The sequence below is a fragment of the Mus pahari genome, chromosome 8, assembly GCF_900095145.1.
Source record: "Mus pahari chromosome 8, PAHARI_EIJ_v1.1, whole genome shotgun sequence".
NCBI lineage: Eukaryota > Metazoa > Chordata > Mammalia > Rodentia > Muridae > Mus > Mus pahari.
The window spans coordinates 25534730-25551774 of NC_034597.1; the positions used below are offsets into that span (position 1 = coordinate 25534730).

Consider the following 17045-nt stretch of genomic DNA (forward strand, 5'->3'; position numbering starts at 1 on the left):
TACAGACTAATTACAGAAATATAAATATATAGACGCATGGGTAAATGTAGACATGTAAATGTACAGATAAAGTTCTCTATTCTGAAATACTTTTAAAACACAGCAAAACTGACAAAAGACATAAAATTTGGTTATTTTTAATAAATGAGTAATAAAGGGGACTTTATTTTCTCACAATTTGATATTATTCACATTAGTTTTCAAAGTAAAGTATCTCAAAGAAAGTACCTGGTATGAAGCTAAACTCAAATATTTCTTTAATAATTAAGCAAATAATAAGACACTTGTATGAAAAATCTTAGGTCGGCGAGATGGCTGTGGGGATAAAGGCGCTTGCTGTGTAAGCCTTGACTCCATGTCTTCTACTCAGTTTTAGCTGTCAGCTTGACACAGCCCAGAGTTACCAGAGTTTTAATCAGATTGGTCCATGGGCTACAGACATGTCTGTGGAAGTCGGTCTCAAGGCAGGGGGTCCTGTGCTGTATAAGAAAGTTACCGAACTTTTAGGCTAATATCCACTTATCAGTGAGTGCATACCATGTGTGTTCTTTTGTGATTGGGTTACCTCACTCAGGATGATATTTTTTAGTTCCAACCATTTGCCTAAGAACTTCATGAATTTATTGTTTTTAATAGCTGAGTAGTACTCCATTGTGTAAATGTACATTTTCTGTATCCATTCCTCTGTTGAAGGACATCTGGGTTCTTTCCAGCTTCTGGCTATTATAAATAAGGCTGCTATGAACATAGTGGAGCATGTGTCTTTATTACATGTTGGAGCATCTTCTGGGTATATGCCCAGGAGTGGTATTGCTGGGTTCTCAGGTAGTACTATGTTAAATTTTCTGAGGAACAGCTAAACTTATTTTCAGAGTGGTTGTACCAGCTTGCAATCCCACCAGCAATGGAGGAGTGTTCCTATTTCTCCACAACCTCGCCAGCATCTGCTGTCACCCGAGTTTTTTTATCTTAGCCATTCTGACTGGTGTGAGGTGGAATCTCAGGGTTGGATATTAGCCTAGAAGTTGAGATTACCCAAGATACAATTCACAGACCACATGAACCTCAAGTAGAAGAAAGACCACAGTGTGGATACTTGGGTCCTTCTTAGAAGGGGGATCGAAATACCCATAGGAGGAGATACAGAGACAAAGTTTGGAGCAGAAACTGAAGGAAAGGCTATCCAGTGACTGTCGCAGCTAGGGATCCATCCCATATACTGTTACCAAACCCAGACACTATTGTGGATGCCAACAAGTGCTTGCTGACAGGAGCCTGATAATAGCTGTCTCCTGAGAGGCTCTGCCAGTGCCTGACAAATACAGAAGTAAAGGCTCATAGTCATCCATTGGACTGAGCACAGGGTCCGCAATGAAGGAGCTAGAGAAAGGACCCAAGGAGCTGAAGGGGTTTGTAGTCCCATAGGAGGAACAACAATATGAACCAATCAGTACGCAGAGAGCTCCCAGGGACTAAACCTCCAACCAAAGAGTACACATGGAGGGACTCAAGGCTTCAGCCGTATATGTAGCAGAGGATGGCCTTGTGGGATATCAATGAGAGGAGAGGCCCTTGGTCCTGTGAAGGCTCAATACCTCAGTGTAGGGAACTGCCAGGACAGGGAAGCAGGAGTGGGTGGGTTAGTGAGCAGGGGAAGGGGAATTGGCATAGGGGGGTTTTCACAGGGGAAATGAGGAAGGGGGATAAAATTTGAAATGTAAATAAGGAAAATATCTAATAATTAGAAAGGAATAAAAATAAATAAAATTTAAAAAGAAAGAATAAAAGAAAGAAAGTTACATGGTTAGCTAAGCACGGTAGTGCATGCCTTTAATCCTAGCACTTGGAAGGCAGAGGCAGGTGGACCTTTGTGAGATCAAGGTCAGCCTGGTCTACAAAGAGAGTGCCAGGCCCAAAAGAGCTACACCGAGAAACCCTGTCTCGAAAAACTAAAAAAGAAAGAAAGAAAGAAAGAAAGAAAGAAAGGAGGGAGGGAGGGAGGGAGGGAGGGAGGAAGGGAACAAAGAAACTAAGTTAGTTACCAGGCAGAGCCTAGGGAGCAACCAGTAAACAGTTTCCCTCTACAGTTTCTGCCTCTGCTCTGGTTTAAGTTCCTGACCTGACCTCCCTTAATGATGGTCTGTTACCTGAAGTATATATATAATTCAAGAGACCAGTGGTTTGCAACCTGTGTGTGTGTGTGTGGGGGGGGTGATCCCTTTGGGGAAATGTATACCAGATATTCTACATATCAGATATTTACATTGTGACTCATAACTAGCAAAATTAAAGTTATCAAGTAGCAATGAAATCATTTTATGGCTGGGGGTCACCACAACATGAGTAATTAAAGGTTCACAGCATTAAGAAGGCTGAGAACCACTGCAATAGACCTTTGTTTCTCCAAGTTGCTTTTGGTCATAGTGTTGATTATCATAGCAACAAAAAGCTAACTGGGGCACCACAGAAGGAGAAAACCAACTCCACAAAGCTGTCCTCTGGCCTCCATATATGCCCCACGACATAGGCACATAAACATCACATACAATAATTATGATAATAAATTTTTAGGGGGCTGGTGAGATGGCTCAGTGGTGAAGAACACTGATTGCTTTTCCGAAGGTCCTGAGTGGCTCACAACCACCTGTAATGAAATCTGATGCCCTCTTCTGGTGCATCTGAAGACAGCTATAGTATACTTAGATATAATAATAAATAAATCTTAAAAAATAAATAAATAAATTGTTTAAAATTTAAAGTATTGATATAGTCCATAACATGGATGAACTTTGAAAACTCTGCTGAGAGACAAATCACAAAAGAGTGCATACACTATAAGATTTCATTTTTGTGAAAATGCTCAGGACAGGCAAATCTATAGCAAGAGAAAGTAGCTTAGCAGTTTCCACTGTGAAGAATAGAATGACTGTTATTAAGTATGGAACTTTTATAGGGTGTATTATGTTTAAAAGTACTAAATTTGGTCTGTAATCCTGTGGATGCACTATAATCATTGAATTATATAGTTAAAATTCTTAAATATTTTGTGTGTGTATGGAGGACATGTGTGCACATACTATGTATGAGTTAATACGATGGCACATGACATTGCTCAATAATGTTTTTAAAAGACAATGTACAATTAACTACAAATTGCAAGGCATGTATCTGAGGCCTGCCTGGGCTACATAGCAAGACCCTGTCCCATCACCCCTAAATATGTTATACAAAATGAATCAACTATACTTCATTTTGAAGGCCTTTAACTGTTAATAAGTCCATTTAATGATGTGTGTTGTATACCATGAGCCTTAATTCCATCTCCTTAGCAATCTATAAAGCAATAGTGAACTTCTGGTCAGGCCTGGTGGCACAGGCCTTTGGTTAACTGAGAGGCTGACACAGGAAGATCAAACTTTAAGGCCAGCCTGAGCTACAAAGTAAGTTCAAGGAGGTCAACCTCGGCAATTTAGTGAGACCTTGTCTCGACATAAAGGGTAAAACAAGAATTACATATAGCATTTGCCTAGAATAAGGCCTTAAATTCAATCATCTGGATGGAAAAATAAGAAAAAAGGTAAACTTTACTCACGTACTTGTTTTTATTTGTTTACTTTTATTTATTTTGTTGTTGTTACAAGGTCTTGCTGTGTCTCCCTGGCTGGCCTCGAGCTTGAGTCTCGTGGTACTTTAGTCTCTGGTACTGGGGCGGCCCATGTGCAGCGCCACGCCCAGCTCCACTCACTTGTCTCTAGCAAATGCAGTGTCTGCACAGAGACATAGGTTTCCTGACCTCGCCTCTCTCTGCATCATCTGTATGTGCACCACAACAAATGAACTGCTGAATGCAAACAGACATGAAGGCGCGCAAACATCACCTAGGAAGCTGACATAAGATTATGAGTTTGAGACCAGCCTGGGCTGCCTAACAAGGCCTTGTCTAAAACAACACAAAAATAAATAAAACAAAAATACTGAATACACATGTGCTTCCTTTTGAGATATTTCAATATTTATAAATAATAGGAAAGGACATAAAACATGAGTCACTTCCAGTCCTTTGTAAAGGACTGCAATTTTGTGAGTCTAAAAACCAAGTATTCAAGACCCTGAACACTGATCTGAAAGTAGCACGCTCTTCAGAGTGAGCTGGTTAGCACTCTCACCGGAGAACATACACTGACCAGCTTGCGTTCACTTCTAAAGTAAAGGTGGAAACGGAAGCACTGAAGGCTGAACAAACATTTCCCAGCCTCTGCAAACAACCCGGGGGAGGTCACACAACACTTTAACCTTTACATTGTCATTATATGCCAAGATGGGGAAATGAGTTCTGGATAAAACTGTCAGAAGTTGGTTACAAGTTAACAGTACTCAGTATGGCTGTTCAAAGAAATTAAGATCTAGTTATTCTTTAAAATAGTCTGACTCATTACTGGGCAATTCTTGGTTTCATAAATAGTTATTTGTCACTCAGGGAAATTTTATTCTCCTCTTAAGCTCTTGGTTAGTTATATTATAAAGGGTTGGTATCTACGTTCTTAGTCACATCCAGTTTTATGCAATAAGTAGTTCCTTTCAGACACACGAAATATCATGCTTTACACCTTACCTGTAGAACATTTTTTTCCCAACAAACGGCAGGCAGCTCAGACACTGTCTGTAGATCCTGTTCTCATCTGTCTCTAGTTCTGACCCACAGTGTGCACAGCCAGCATACACAACACTGGGAAGAGAGGAGAAGATGCTCTTCAGAGTGCTGCGAGCATCCAAAGCTATCTTCTGAGCTGCTGCAGCAAACGCCAACTCTGAAACCTTGGCTTTAATCAGAACCACTCCTACATAAAAAAAAATAATAATAATAATAATAATTATTTGATTCAACAATAACTTTAACTGACAAACATAGATAGCAATATGGTTCATTTACAGTCACAGTATAAGTTACACCAAGGTCTTGTACTTGGAATTCATCCCTGCCTACAGGATTTCAACTTACTTACAGCTTCCATAAAAAACCTAGAATATAATGGAGGACTTGCCTGCAGCTGAGTGAGTTCTAGGTTCCCATTCAAAAAGGAATTAAGAGCAGGGTGGCTGGTGTGGTCTCTTTTGTCATTAACTGTAATCTCAAGCATGTCAACTAACAACGTATTCATCTACTAAACATATCTACTGCATCTACTGTGCTCTTTGATCCTAACTTACTTTTGCCTTTCTGCATACTCACAAAGCCTACAAGTCTATCTGAACACGCCTCTCCTCTCCATACGCATTTAAGAATTTCTTTAAGCCTTCAGATTTACTCTTTGCTCTTTTGTTAACCAGCTTTTTGACATAATGTAAAAGCGGAGAGATATATTTGGGCTCCTGGTGTCAGAGGTGTCAGGGTAGCCATGGTAGAAAGGACAGCACAGCAAGGCAGTTCTCATCTCATCTCATCATGAGATGAGTTCTCATCTCATCTCAGCAGCCAGGAGGCAGAGAGGGCTGGGGCTAGCTGGAGTTTTCGCTTCCCTTTTCTACCCTCTGTGCTCCTAGTCTTTACGAAGCTGCCACCACCCTCAGAACAGGCCTCCCCCTTAGTTTATTGTCTTTGGAAATACCCCGAAGACTCATGCAGAGTTGCACTTCTCTAATATCCTAGTCCTTTTAATCCAAACAAGTCAGCAACCAAGAGTAGCCATCACGGTCCTCTTACAAAGGATAGACCAGGATGCATGATGTTAGCCTGCGTCCCATTTTCTGACCATCTCTTTAGGAGTTCAACCGTGGCAACTGCCTTGGGACTAAGATGCTTTCATCATTTCTTCTACTCAGGCACACATCTCTACATGGATTAGTGGGAATGGGTATTTAATAAGTGGTCACATATTTAATAAGCTGTAGCAGACACAACACTGCCCTTTTCCACAGACATATTCAATAACACACAAAATTAATGAGAAGTGCAATTATTTCAGAAGACTGTCCATATAATTCTGTCATTTTATATATTTGCATACTTCTTTCAAAAGAGGCCATTCTAAAAGTGGACTTTGGCTTCAGGGGCAATCTAGAATTCTAGGCACTCAAATTCTGCTTCTTATAGGAGAGACTGAGTGTCTTTAGCTCTTCACAAGGGCCACACTTCTCTAGCTTTTGTCACAAAGCAGACACCCTTGGGAAATCTCCCTAGTGTGATAGCCCCTTTCTCTTGCCCTTATTTAACTTAAATAATAATAATCATAATAGCTAGGAAGAGTTATTTGTTCCTGCACGTTTTCCTTCCATTTTCCTATTTAAAACAATGATAGAAACTATGAGTTCTGACCTTGTAGTTGACCATAAGATAGTGAAAAGGACTAAGGTTAGGGGCCTTTTGGATGCAACCTATCACAGACTGGCTACATCAGTACAGCTTTGGTACCAGATGGAAAGCACATCCCTAAAATTCCCAAGCATATTCCCAGTGCTTAGCGTCATCCTCAAGCTAGTGACATTTTCTCTTTGCTTCCACTAATCACTGGGGTCCTGTGTTCTATTTTGTTGACTTCTGTGAGATTGTTTATTTCTATTTTTTAAGTCTAATTCTAGGTTTCAAATGGGGAAGCCAGAAGAAAGACATCCACATGCCAGCAGCAGGTGCCACTACGATGGGAGAATGTGTGACGGAGAGACAGGAAAGAGGAAGTCCTCAGTGAAGAGATGGAAGAGAGGAGAAGCTGAGGGGTTTGTACACTGTGGAGAAAGGTGGGACTAGAGACTTGATGGCCATGGCTGTGAGAACAGGAGGATATGAGAAGGCTGTGGTGAGGTCCTGGCCCAGGCCAAGGGCCATGTCTGGGCTGCCACAGGAGACCATGTGGAAGTCTGAAAGCTGTGCTCCCACTGGGGGTTGGCAGGGGTGTGGTGACATGGTAATCTGATTGGCCCACACTGTTACTGGAGGCCATGGGGTTTATTTTGATTCATAGTTTGAAGAATAGGAGTGAGGCAGTTTACACACTGAATCCTATATTATTATACAGTGAAACCAGCAACATTTTATGTAAAAAGATCTTACCTGAATATTTATCCTCTAGGTGAGTTGCTAAGTCTGATATCTTGACAAATGAAGATGTATTTTTTTGAAATTTTGTTTTAAATGAAATTGCTCTTGTTTCATCATCAAATAGGCATTCACAGGAAGTCCACAGTGTTGTATGTAATTCTAAGTTTTCTAGTATGCTGTTCCGCTGAACAAAAAGGTACTTAAATTCCCAAATAGAATCTTAAACAAAAACAAATAAAAAGTCACCAAAATAAAGGGTCTACACTCAGAATCAGATTAAATAGACTAACCTAATTAAACCAACTAAACCTAACTTTTTCACTAAAGAATTTGGGAAAGACAAAATATAACCATGTGTTAAAGCAAATGAATTTAAAAGCTACAGACTTTAAGATTTCTAAGAGTCTCTCTTGAGTCCAGGCTTCTCCGAACTCTCATTCCTCCTGCCTCTGCCTCCAAGTACTGGAACTGCAGATGTGCGCCACCACACCTAGCTAGATACCATCTTTGTGATATTTTCTAATGATGTCTTGGGGCCCTAAACAATTGCCTTAGGACAGCATGTTCTAATCTTGACAGCTATAAAGGTGATTATTTTTTTAGCTAGTTGAGTTTTAAAGGACACTGAAATGAACATTTTGATTCCCTCATTAAGAAATAACTTTCATTGTTTTGTTTTTGTTTTGTTCAGAATTGACAAGTAAGTCAACAGTCTACACAGACAGCATCATTAGGTGGCAGTGGGGAACTTAAACAGCTCCTCTACCAACAGTCTACGGCTGGTTACTGGGAAAAAGTTGAACTGAGAAATCTCCTTTTACTTTACGGTAATTTTAAAATTGAATATAGAAAAAAAATATGACTGTTTGACAAGAAAGTCTCTACTACTATGGCTTAAAAGTCAGAGCTTCTGGGGTGTTGGCAGAGTGCCCGGCATGTGGGGCCCTGGGTTTGATCCGCAGCACTCTCTAATCTGAGCGTGGTGGTGCACACCTGTAATGCACTCCCTGGAGAGTAACAGCAGGAGGATCAGAAAGTCAAGATCATTCTTTACTTAGTGAGAGAGGCCAGCCTGGGCTAGTCCCTGTCTCAATAACTTAAAAATAAGTCCTTACTGAGGTTGTCAGAATAGGTGCTACTGTGTCTAATCACTGGTTTGTCATTGTGGTTCTGGGGAAGTTAGGTAAGTAAGACAGCTAAGTTGCTTTATCAGTAAACTATGGCTTATGGCAAACTGGAGGAAGTTATATTAGAAAAGTTTTTAATCAACATAAATCCGTATTTGAATTGTGGATTTAGGATATTATCACATTACAAATGTAGACATAACTGACTTTAGATAATATATGATTATCCAAATTATTTCTAAATATATATCTAAATATAAATTGAGATTATCTGCTTAATTAGCTATGTTATGAGAGTACTTTATCTTAACTTGTTATGCATTTGAAATGGTGAACTGCATTTTAAAATAACTGCATGAAAATGGCATTTGATTCTGTATAAATTATTTTATGGTCACCTAATTATTCTTGTGTTTGTTTGTAACAGGGTCTCATGTAGCTCAGGCTGGCCTCAAAATATCCGTGTAGCCAGAGATAGCTTTGAACTCCTAATCCTTGTGCCTCTAGCTCCTAGTGGTAAAATTATAAACAATTACTCTCAAGAAATATAGTTTCTGTTGCTAGTGTGCCTTCATTAGAATCTAAACCATGACCAATGCCTGTTGCATACCTGCTAGCAAGGCATATTTCAAAGGAATAAATTTTGGGATTTCTTCCTATTCTTTCCCAAAGCATCAATTCCATTGCCTTTAGTACTGAATAATAACTACTTGCTAATCATTTCTGATCACAGAAGCTAGGTTTGTTATCCTTAGGAGTATGCGAAAGCCAGTGCCTACTACAGAAGCTGATATGGAAATTGCCCCCAAGAACTACTAAATGAATAAAAAAGAAGACTAATAGTTTCTGGAAGCTCCATCACTTAAATGATCCTTCAAAACTGTAATTTTTCTATTAAAAGGAATTGTCTTGAGTATTAAAGCACATGTTGAAACTTTAAAATGATGAAGGTATAAATAAATTTAGCTTAATTAGTAAATTCAGCAAAAACAATTTTTTTTTAAAGATTTATTTATTTATTATATGTAAGTACACTGTAGCTGTCTTCAGACACTCCACAAGAGGGCGTCAGATCTTGTTACGGATGGTTATGAGCCACCATGTGGTTGCTGGGATTTGAATTCCGGACCTTCGGAAGAGCAATCGGGTGCTCTTACCCACTGAGCCATCTCACCAGCCCCCGCAAAAACAATTTATATCAAAATTCCTGTGTTCATTTTCAATATTAACTAAGAAGTCATAGGATTATCTAGAGAAATTAATAAATTCTCTTCTATTACCACATAATTCTTAACTCTAAAGAAATAGTCATATTAAGAAAAGAGCGGTTTGTTCTGCTACCACACCAGTCTGCCTCTGACCTACATTTTGTTTAGCATCCACTGTACTCGTGATCACCGCTCACATAGAATATCTGTCATCAATACATGTTTGCCAAATTTCACAACTGGACAAACATCTGTCACTATTTAATCGTAACATAAAAGTCAGACTTATCGCAAATCCTAGTTACAGGCTATTAATGATTAAGAGACAAAGTGACAGATCCCACCTACAGATAAGCACTTAGGCAGAAGTTTGTAATGTAACATTAACTCATCCAAGTTGGAAATAATGAATCAGTTAATCAATGTCTAAATTATTTTGCAGAGTAAGGCAACTCAAAAAACACTAATTAAACTATCTCTCGTTAAGATCAGAATTTCACAGTAGTGAAGGAAGATACTGTACTAATTTATTAAAATACTCCTTTTAATTTAATGCACCATAAATTACTAACTTGTGCTTTTAAAAAACATGCATACTACTGAGTCATATTTTTAAAGCAACCATTCTATAATGGCTAAGAACTCATTTTGAACTGGAATAAAAATCCAGAATATAGTAATTCATTCAATAGGAAATATGACTTGAAAAGACTTAATATATCCCAATAGCATCTGCCTTCTGACAGAAAGGAATTCATTTATAAGAACACTCCAAATGAAAAAACTTAAACTACAGATACCTTTCCAGAATAAAAATTTTAAAGAACATCTCTGAGGGGCTAGAAAGATGGCTCAGCAGTTAAAAGCATGAATTGCTCTTACAAAAGAGCAAATGTTCCAACACCCACATCAGGAAGCTATAATTCCAGCTCCAGGGAATTTGATGCCCTTTTCTGGACTCCTGAGGCACCCTACACACACACACACACACACACACACACACACACACACACACACACACACGTATGCATGCATGTGTGCACACGCACACACACATGCACATGCACGCACGCGCACACACACACACACATGCATGCACACACACATGCATGCACACACACGTGTGCAATTTAAAAATAACTTAAAAATAAATCTTTTTCTTTTTTAATTATTAGCTGAGCAGTGGTGGCACACACCTTTAATTCCAGCACTTGGGAGGCAGAGGCAGGCAGATTTCTGAATTCGAGGCCAGTCTGGTCTACAGAGTGAGTCCAGGACAGCCAGGGCTACACAGAGAAACCCTGTCTCGAAAAACCAAAAAAAAAAAAAAAAATGTCCTCATGTAGTAAGCATGAAAACATTCAAGCCTTTCTTTTGTCACCATTAATTACAAAGGACTTCTAGATAACTTAATTGCAAGTATAAAATTATGGCAAGAGTAATTTTCAGAGGACCATTCAATTATTATTATTTCAAATGCTGTAATCTCTTCAGAGTCTCTGCACCTCAGACAAATAAACATTAATCATTTACCAAAATATAAACAGATTAAATGCTTTTTTCAGTGTATTTACCTTTTTTCCTTTGAAGCTGAGTATGCCAGGCTGCCCCAGGACCCCATAATACAAGCACATAGTGTTGACCTTGAGCCTGTTCCACTGTTAACACAACTTTTCTTTGCTTCTGTCCTCTGTAGCTATATAATGCCTCTAGAAAAGGAAAAGGAACATTCTACTTGGTATTACTCTGCTTGGGAGAGACCACAGTACCACATGGTAAATATATCATGGTAACCGACTGATAATCTAGATGGTATTGTATATGAGTAATTATAAGCCAAAATTAAAGAGGCATTCAAAATACTTACCTGTCAATACAGTGACATCCACTACTCTGAGTACTGCATGGACTAATGTATCAGGCTGCAAGTGCTCCAACTCCACAAACTCTATAGTGTTCATTTTCTGAGGCTGCCTCGGAGGTAGATCTTTGAGATAGGAATGTTTTGAAGACACATATGCCAATAAGTCCTGAAGTATAACATTAGCAATTACATTGGAATCTAAGGAAGCAAAAACATAGACAAAGGATGACATCATATTTTGTTGGGAATCACAAATGCAAAGCCACAGCTGTGGCAGTTTGAATAAGAATGCCCCACAGGCTCACCGAGTCAGATATGTGAGTTCTTAGTCATCAGGAGTGCCACTACTTGAAAAGGATTAGAAGGTGTGGACTTGTTGGAGGAAGTGTGTCACTTCAGGTGGGCTTTGAGGCTTCAAAAGCCCACATCAGGCCCAGTAGCACTCTCTTCCTGCTTCTGCAGATCTGGGTGTAGAGCTCTCCACTCCTTCTCCAGCACCTTGACTGCCTGTATGCTGCCATGATAATAAGGATAATGGACTTGGAACTTTAAGCTAGCCCCAAATGAGTGCTTCACTTTGTAAGAGTTGCCATGGTCATGGTGCCTCTTCACAACAACAGAACACTGACTAGGACAACAACTCTCATCTTAAGAGAGTAAGAGACAGTTATGAAGCCATCTTTGAATGATGATCCAAGAACACAAATTTAGGATCCCAAATTCCATGTTCCAACATAGAAGCAGTTTCATTAAGTTTTATCGTTTCACAAAAAAAGTCATAAAATCATAAATCAAGGCAATTTTAAAACACATTGGTTGTGGGGCTAAAGAGATGGCTCAGTAGTTAAGAGCACTGTTTGCTCTGTAGAGGACTTAGGTAGGTTTTCAGAACCCACATGTTGGCTCACAACTATCCATAACTTCATTCAGTTCTAGAGGGTTCAATGCCCTATTCTGACCTCCTCAGGCACATGGTATGCATATATGTATGTGTGTATGTATGTGTGTGTGTGTATAATATATTATATATACATTTTATTATATATACGTATGTGTGCTTTATTATTTTCAAATTTTATTTATGTGTATAGGTGTTTTGCATATATATTATATATATAAAATATATATTATATAATCTATTTTTTTTTCAAGACAGGGTTTCTCTGTGTAGCCCTGGCTGTCCTGGAATTCACTCTGTAGACCAGACTGGCCTCGAACTCAGAAATCCGCCTGCCTATGCCATATACATATGCAAAACATCTATACACATAAATAACGTTTAAAAAATAATAAAATGCAATACATTACTGGATAAATTGGCAAAGTGGGTACAGCAAGATGGGGAAAGCTTTTCTATAGGCCAAGATGCTATCTGATTGACATGATCAGCTTTAGGATTGAGAAAAGTTAGTGGTCTATTGAATTATTAGATTCCAAAGGGTTTTTTAATTGATCCGTTAAAAAATGTTAGTTTTGAAACAGAAACGGTCAATGAATGGCTAAATGGTCCTGAGGGCTAAAACTAGCCCTAAATAAGTAATTAGCCTCTGGACTTGCAATGTTCCAATGTCTTCATAGTACTGAAATTCTTATATTTTGGTTTTGAGCCTAGCCTATAATAATTGAGCCATCTCTACAGCACCACAGTTTTGAAATTCCAGTCAGTCAGTCTCTGCAGACAACAGCCTCTTTTCAAAAGTTATATCACACCACGCATAATGTTTTCTTTCTTTTTTTAAAGACTTACTTATTTTATTTATATGAATACATTGTAGCTGTCTTCAGACACACCAGAAGAGGACATCAGATCCCATTACAGATGGTTGTGAGCCACCATGTGGTTGCTGGGAATTGAACCCAGGACCTCTGGAAAGAGCAGCTAGTGCTCTTAACCTCTGAGCCATCTCTTCAGTCCACATAATGTTTTCTTTGAACTATGTTTTATGTTGTAATATATAAATACATATGAAACACTACTTAATTTCTATGCAATGTGTAGCTTATTCTTGACTTAGTTTAGACCAAAAAAAAAAAAAAGATTGATACTGTTATACAATAGAAACTTATCATCTTCAAGAAATCAACTCTGTTTCCGATCCATAACGAGGCCCAGATGTTCTATTATTTTTACTCTTCCATGCTCTAGACACTTGTAAGGGGGCGCCCCAATCTCCAGAGTCTAATCAAATGGTCCCATCTCTCCCAGCTAAGCTGACAACATTCTTCACCAACAAGTCCCTTAGCACATCACTTCTACACTATCCTACACGCCATCTGACAGACTCTCCTGAACCCACCCTACACCCATCGCAAGGTTAGGATGCTGTCCTTAGCACTTTCAGGTGCTATAAAGTCATGTCACACTCCTCTTCGCAACCACACATACAGAAGATTCTTCCTCCCCTAATTCTCATTTAAGCACATGTTACATAGTAGCATTTCTTTTAATTATAAGAACAGTCACTCAATTATCCAGTTATAATACTATTTAAATTATTTTATCTTCCTATTTGAATGTTTTTTAATTTTTTGTACGATTTTATGTGTATGATGTTTTGGTACTCTTGTTTTGATACATGTGTTCTTGGTATTCTCAGTGTGTGTCAGATACTGGATTTATAGATGGTTGTTAGCTACCATACAGGTCCTGGGACTCACACCCAGAACCTCTGTGCAAAATATACTTAGCCACTGAGTCAATTTTCTAGACCCTGTTTCAAATTGTTGAGACAAACTTTACAACTTTATATACAATTAAATAAATATATTTAGAAGCATTGACTGAACCCACAAGATACTCAGCAGCTAAAGGAATTTTCTAAAAAACCTGGTGAGCTGAGTTCTAACTCATGGGGAGAACCAACTCCCACAAGGTGTCTTCTGAATTCCACACCGGCACCCCACCCCCACTAGATAGATAGATAGATAGATAGATAGATAGATAGATAGATAGATAGATAGATAAATGTTTAAGAGAATGGATTGGTGAGATTTGCTGATCAAATTCAAATTCTTCTGAAGGATAGGAAGATATGTTCATATATATGACAGACTTATGGCCAAATTTGTTTTTTTTTTTTAGAAATCAAGAGTTTATAGACTAATGTATTAGTCTTCATTCGTTCTTCCCCTCATTAACATGATCATCTGCATCCACTCCATCTGCTGCACCAACAGCTAAGTATTTCCTCACTCATCAGAGGATCATCTGCTACGTGACAGGCACTATACCAGGTGCTAAGGAGACAGAGAAAAACTACATCATCACAATCTCAACACAGAAAGTTACTGATTGACCTAGAGACAGACGGCAACAAACACTCAGCGTGGAATGTAAACTGAGGACGGAGGTGACTCTCAGTAAATTGTTTACCTAGCACTTGGGTAGCACTGGGCTCTATCCCTAGAGCCATAAATGGTCAGGAGGGAGAGAAGAGGAGGGCGGGGGCAGTCATGGACAGGGAGAAACACTCCTGAAAATAGAGACAGAAAAGGAACTACCTAGAAAACAGTTGGCTAGAATCTCCATGGAATAAACTGGAGAGAGTTGGATAGCACCTATGAGAAAAGATGCATGGTGGCTGAAAACCTCTTGCACAACAGCAAGGAAAACAAACACACAGTCTGTCCCGGGGGTTACTGTGGTCTGGGGAGCTCCCTCCTCACACAGGAGTCACTCAGAAGACAAAAGGCCGCAGAAAAGAATTCCTGTGCTCTCAGTAACAGATATTTTAAAGAGGGGAAAAAAGGGAGGAAGGGGGACTGGTGAGATGGCTCAGTGGGTAAGAGCACCTGACTGCTCTTCTGAAGGTCCTGAGTTCAAATCCCAGCAACCACATGGTGGCTCACAACCATCCATAACGAGATCTGACTCCCTCTTCCGGAGTGTCTGAAGACAGCTACAATGTGCTTACATGTAATAAATAAATAAATAAATCTTTAAAAAAAAGGGGGGGGAGGAAGGGAACAAAATTATACATGACAACAACAGAGGAAGAACAGATGTCCCAGGAAAAGCTTCTGCTCTTAGCATTTAACTGGAGCATCAGCAAGATACTTGTTTTAAAGGATCTTTGAAGTTCAATAGCTTGGGCTTGAGACCCTCAGTGAATCACATTCCTGGGACAGTCAGAGCAAATGTCATGGGACTAGATTCTGAATCCTGGCCAGAAGAATACTTCCAATTAAGGGGGAAAGCATGATATTAAAACTTCCCTGGAGAGAGGGCTCAGTGGTTAAGAGAACTGGATGCTTTTCCAGAGGACCCATATTCAATTCTAGCACCCTCATGGCAGCTCACAGCAGTATAACTCCAGTTTCAGGGAATCCTATGCCCTTTTCTGGCCTCTATGGGAAGTTCACATATATGATGTGAAAACATACATGCAGACAAAACATTCATACATAGAAAATGAAAGTCTTTTTTTAAAAAAAAAAAAAAAAAAAAAAAAAAGGGCTGGAGAGATGGCTCAGCGGGTAAGAGCACTGACAGACAGCTCTTCCAAAGGTCCTAAGTTCAAATCCCAGCAACCACATGGTGGCTCACAACCATCCTTAACAAGATCAGACTCCCTCTTCTGGTACATCTAAAGATAACTACAGTGTACTTACATATAATAATAAATAAATTTTTTTAAAAAAATAAAAGAAAAAGAAAAATTGTGTATAGTATGAGAGGTGAGGAGGACACATCTGTCCCATTACCACCAGGAATAACTGGGACCAGTGGGACCCAGGGACGCAGGAACTCCACCCAACCAGTGGCATGGGAACTCTGCAGCCAGTCCCACAACACCCAGAGGAAGCTCCAATCCCAGGATCTAACATGCCCAGGATCCCAGGATCCCAGGGGGTTGGTCACACAAGGACCTCAGGGTCCCACAGGCAACTTGACTCCAGGAGGTCTGACCCGCCCAAGATCACAGGATCTCAGAAGAACAGGATCACAGAGACAGCAGGATTCTGAGGAGTTCTGACACAACCAGGATCACAGGAAGGACAGGCTCCAGTCAGATATAGGGAGGGCAAGTAGCACTAGAGATAATCAGATGGCATGAGGCAAGCATCAGAACACAAGCAGCAGAAACCAAGGTTACTTGGCATCATCAGAACCCAATTCTCCCACCATAGCAAGTCCTGGATACACCATCACACCAGAAAAGCAAAATTCAGATCTAAAATCACTTCTCATGATGGTGATAGAGGACTTTAAGGATATAAATAACTCCCTTAAAGTAATATAAGAGGACACAGGTGAACAGCTAGAAGCCCTTAAAGAGGAAACACAAAAATCCCTTAAAGAATTACAGGAAAACACAAACAGGCAAAGGAAATGAACAAAACCATCCAAGATCTAAAAATGGAAATAGAAACAAAGAAATCACAAAGGGAGATACCCCTGGAGTTAGAAAACCTAGGAAAGAGATCAGGAGTCATAGATGCAAGCATCACCAACAGAATACAAGAGATAAAAGTGAGAGTCTCAGGTGCAGAAGATACCATAGAAAACATTGACACAAATGTCAAAAAAAAAATGCAAAAGGCAAAAAGTTCCCTAACTCAAAACATGCTGGAAATCCAGGACACAATGAGAAGACCAACCTAAGGATAATAGGTACAGAAGAGAGTGAAGATTCCCAATTTAAAGGGCCAGTAAATATCTTCAACAAAATTATAGAAGATAAATAATCTAAATCAGAGATAAATCAGAAGATAAATAATCTAATCTAAAGCAGAGAATCCATGAATATACAAGAAGCCTACAGAATTCCAAATAGACTGGACCAGAAAAGAAATTCCTCCCGTCACATAAT

At 39.3% G+C, this 17045-nt stretch overlaps 1 protein-coding gene across 5 annotated transcripts in view; it reads right to left on the minus strand.

Moving 5' to 3' along the window:
- Shld2 (shieldin complex subunit 2) overlaps positions 1 to 17045 on the minus strand; it is an 85216-nt gene that overhangs the window by 5044 nt on the left and 63127 nt on the right. For all 5 annotated transcript variants that reach the window (XM_021203850.2, XM_029541962.1, XM_029541963.1 and 2 more), the window contains 4 exons: positions 11236 to 11430; positions 10943 to 11077; positions 7046 to 7252; positions 4613 to 4838 (listed from right to left, as the gene is read on the minus strand). In XM_021203850.2, coding sequence (XP_021059509.1) covers positions 4613 to 4838; positions 7046 to 7252; positions 10943 to 11077; positions 11236 to 11430 — 763 coding nt within the window. The remainder of the gene's footprint in view (positions 1 to 4612; positions 4839 to 7045; positions 7253 to 10942; positions 11078 to 11235; positions 11431 to 17045) is intronic.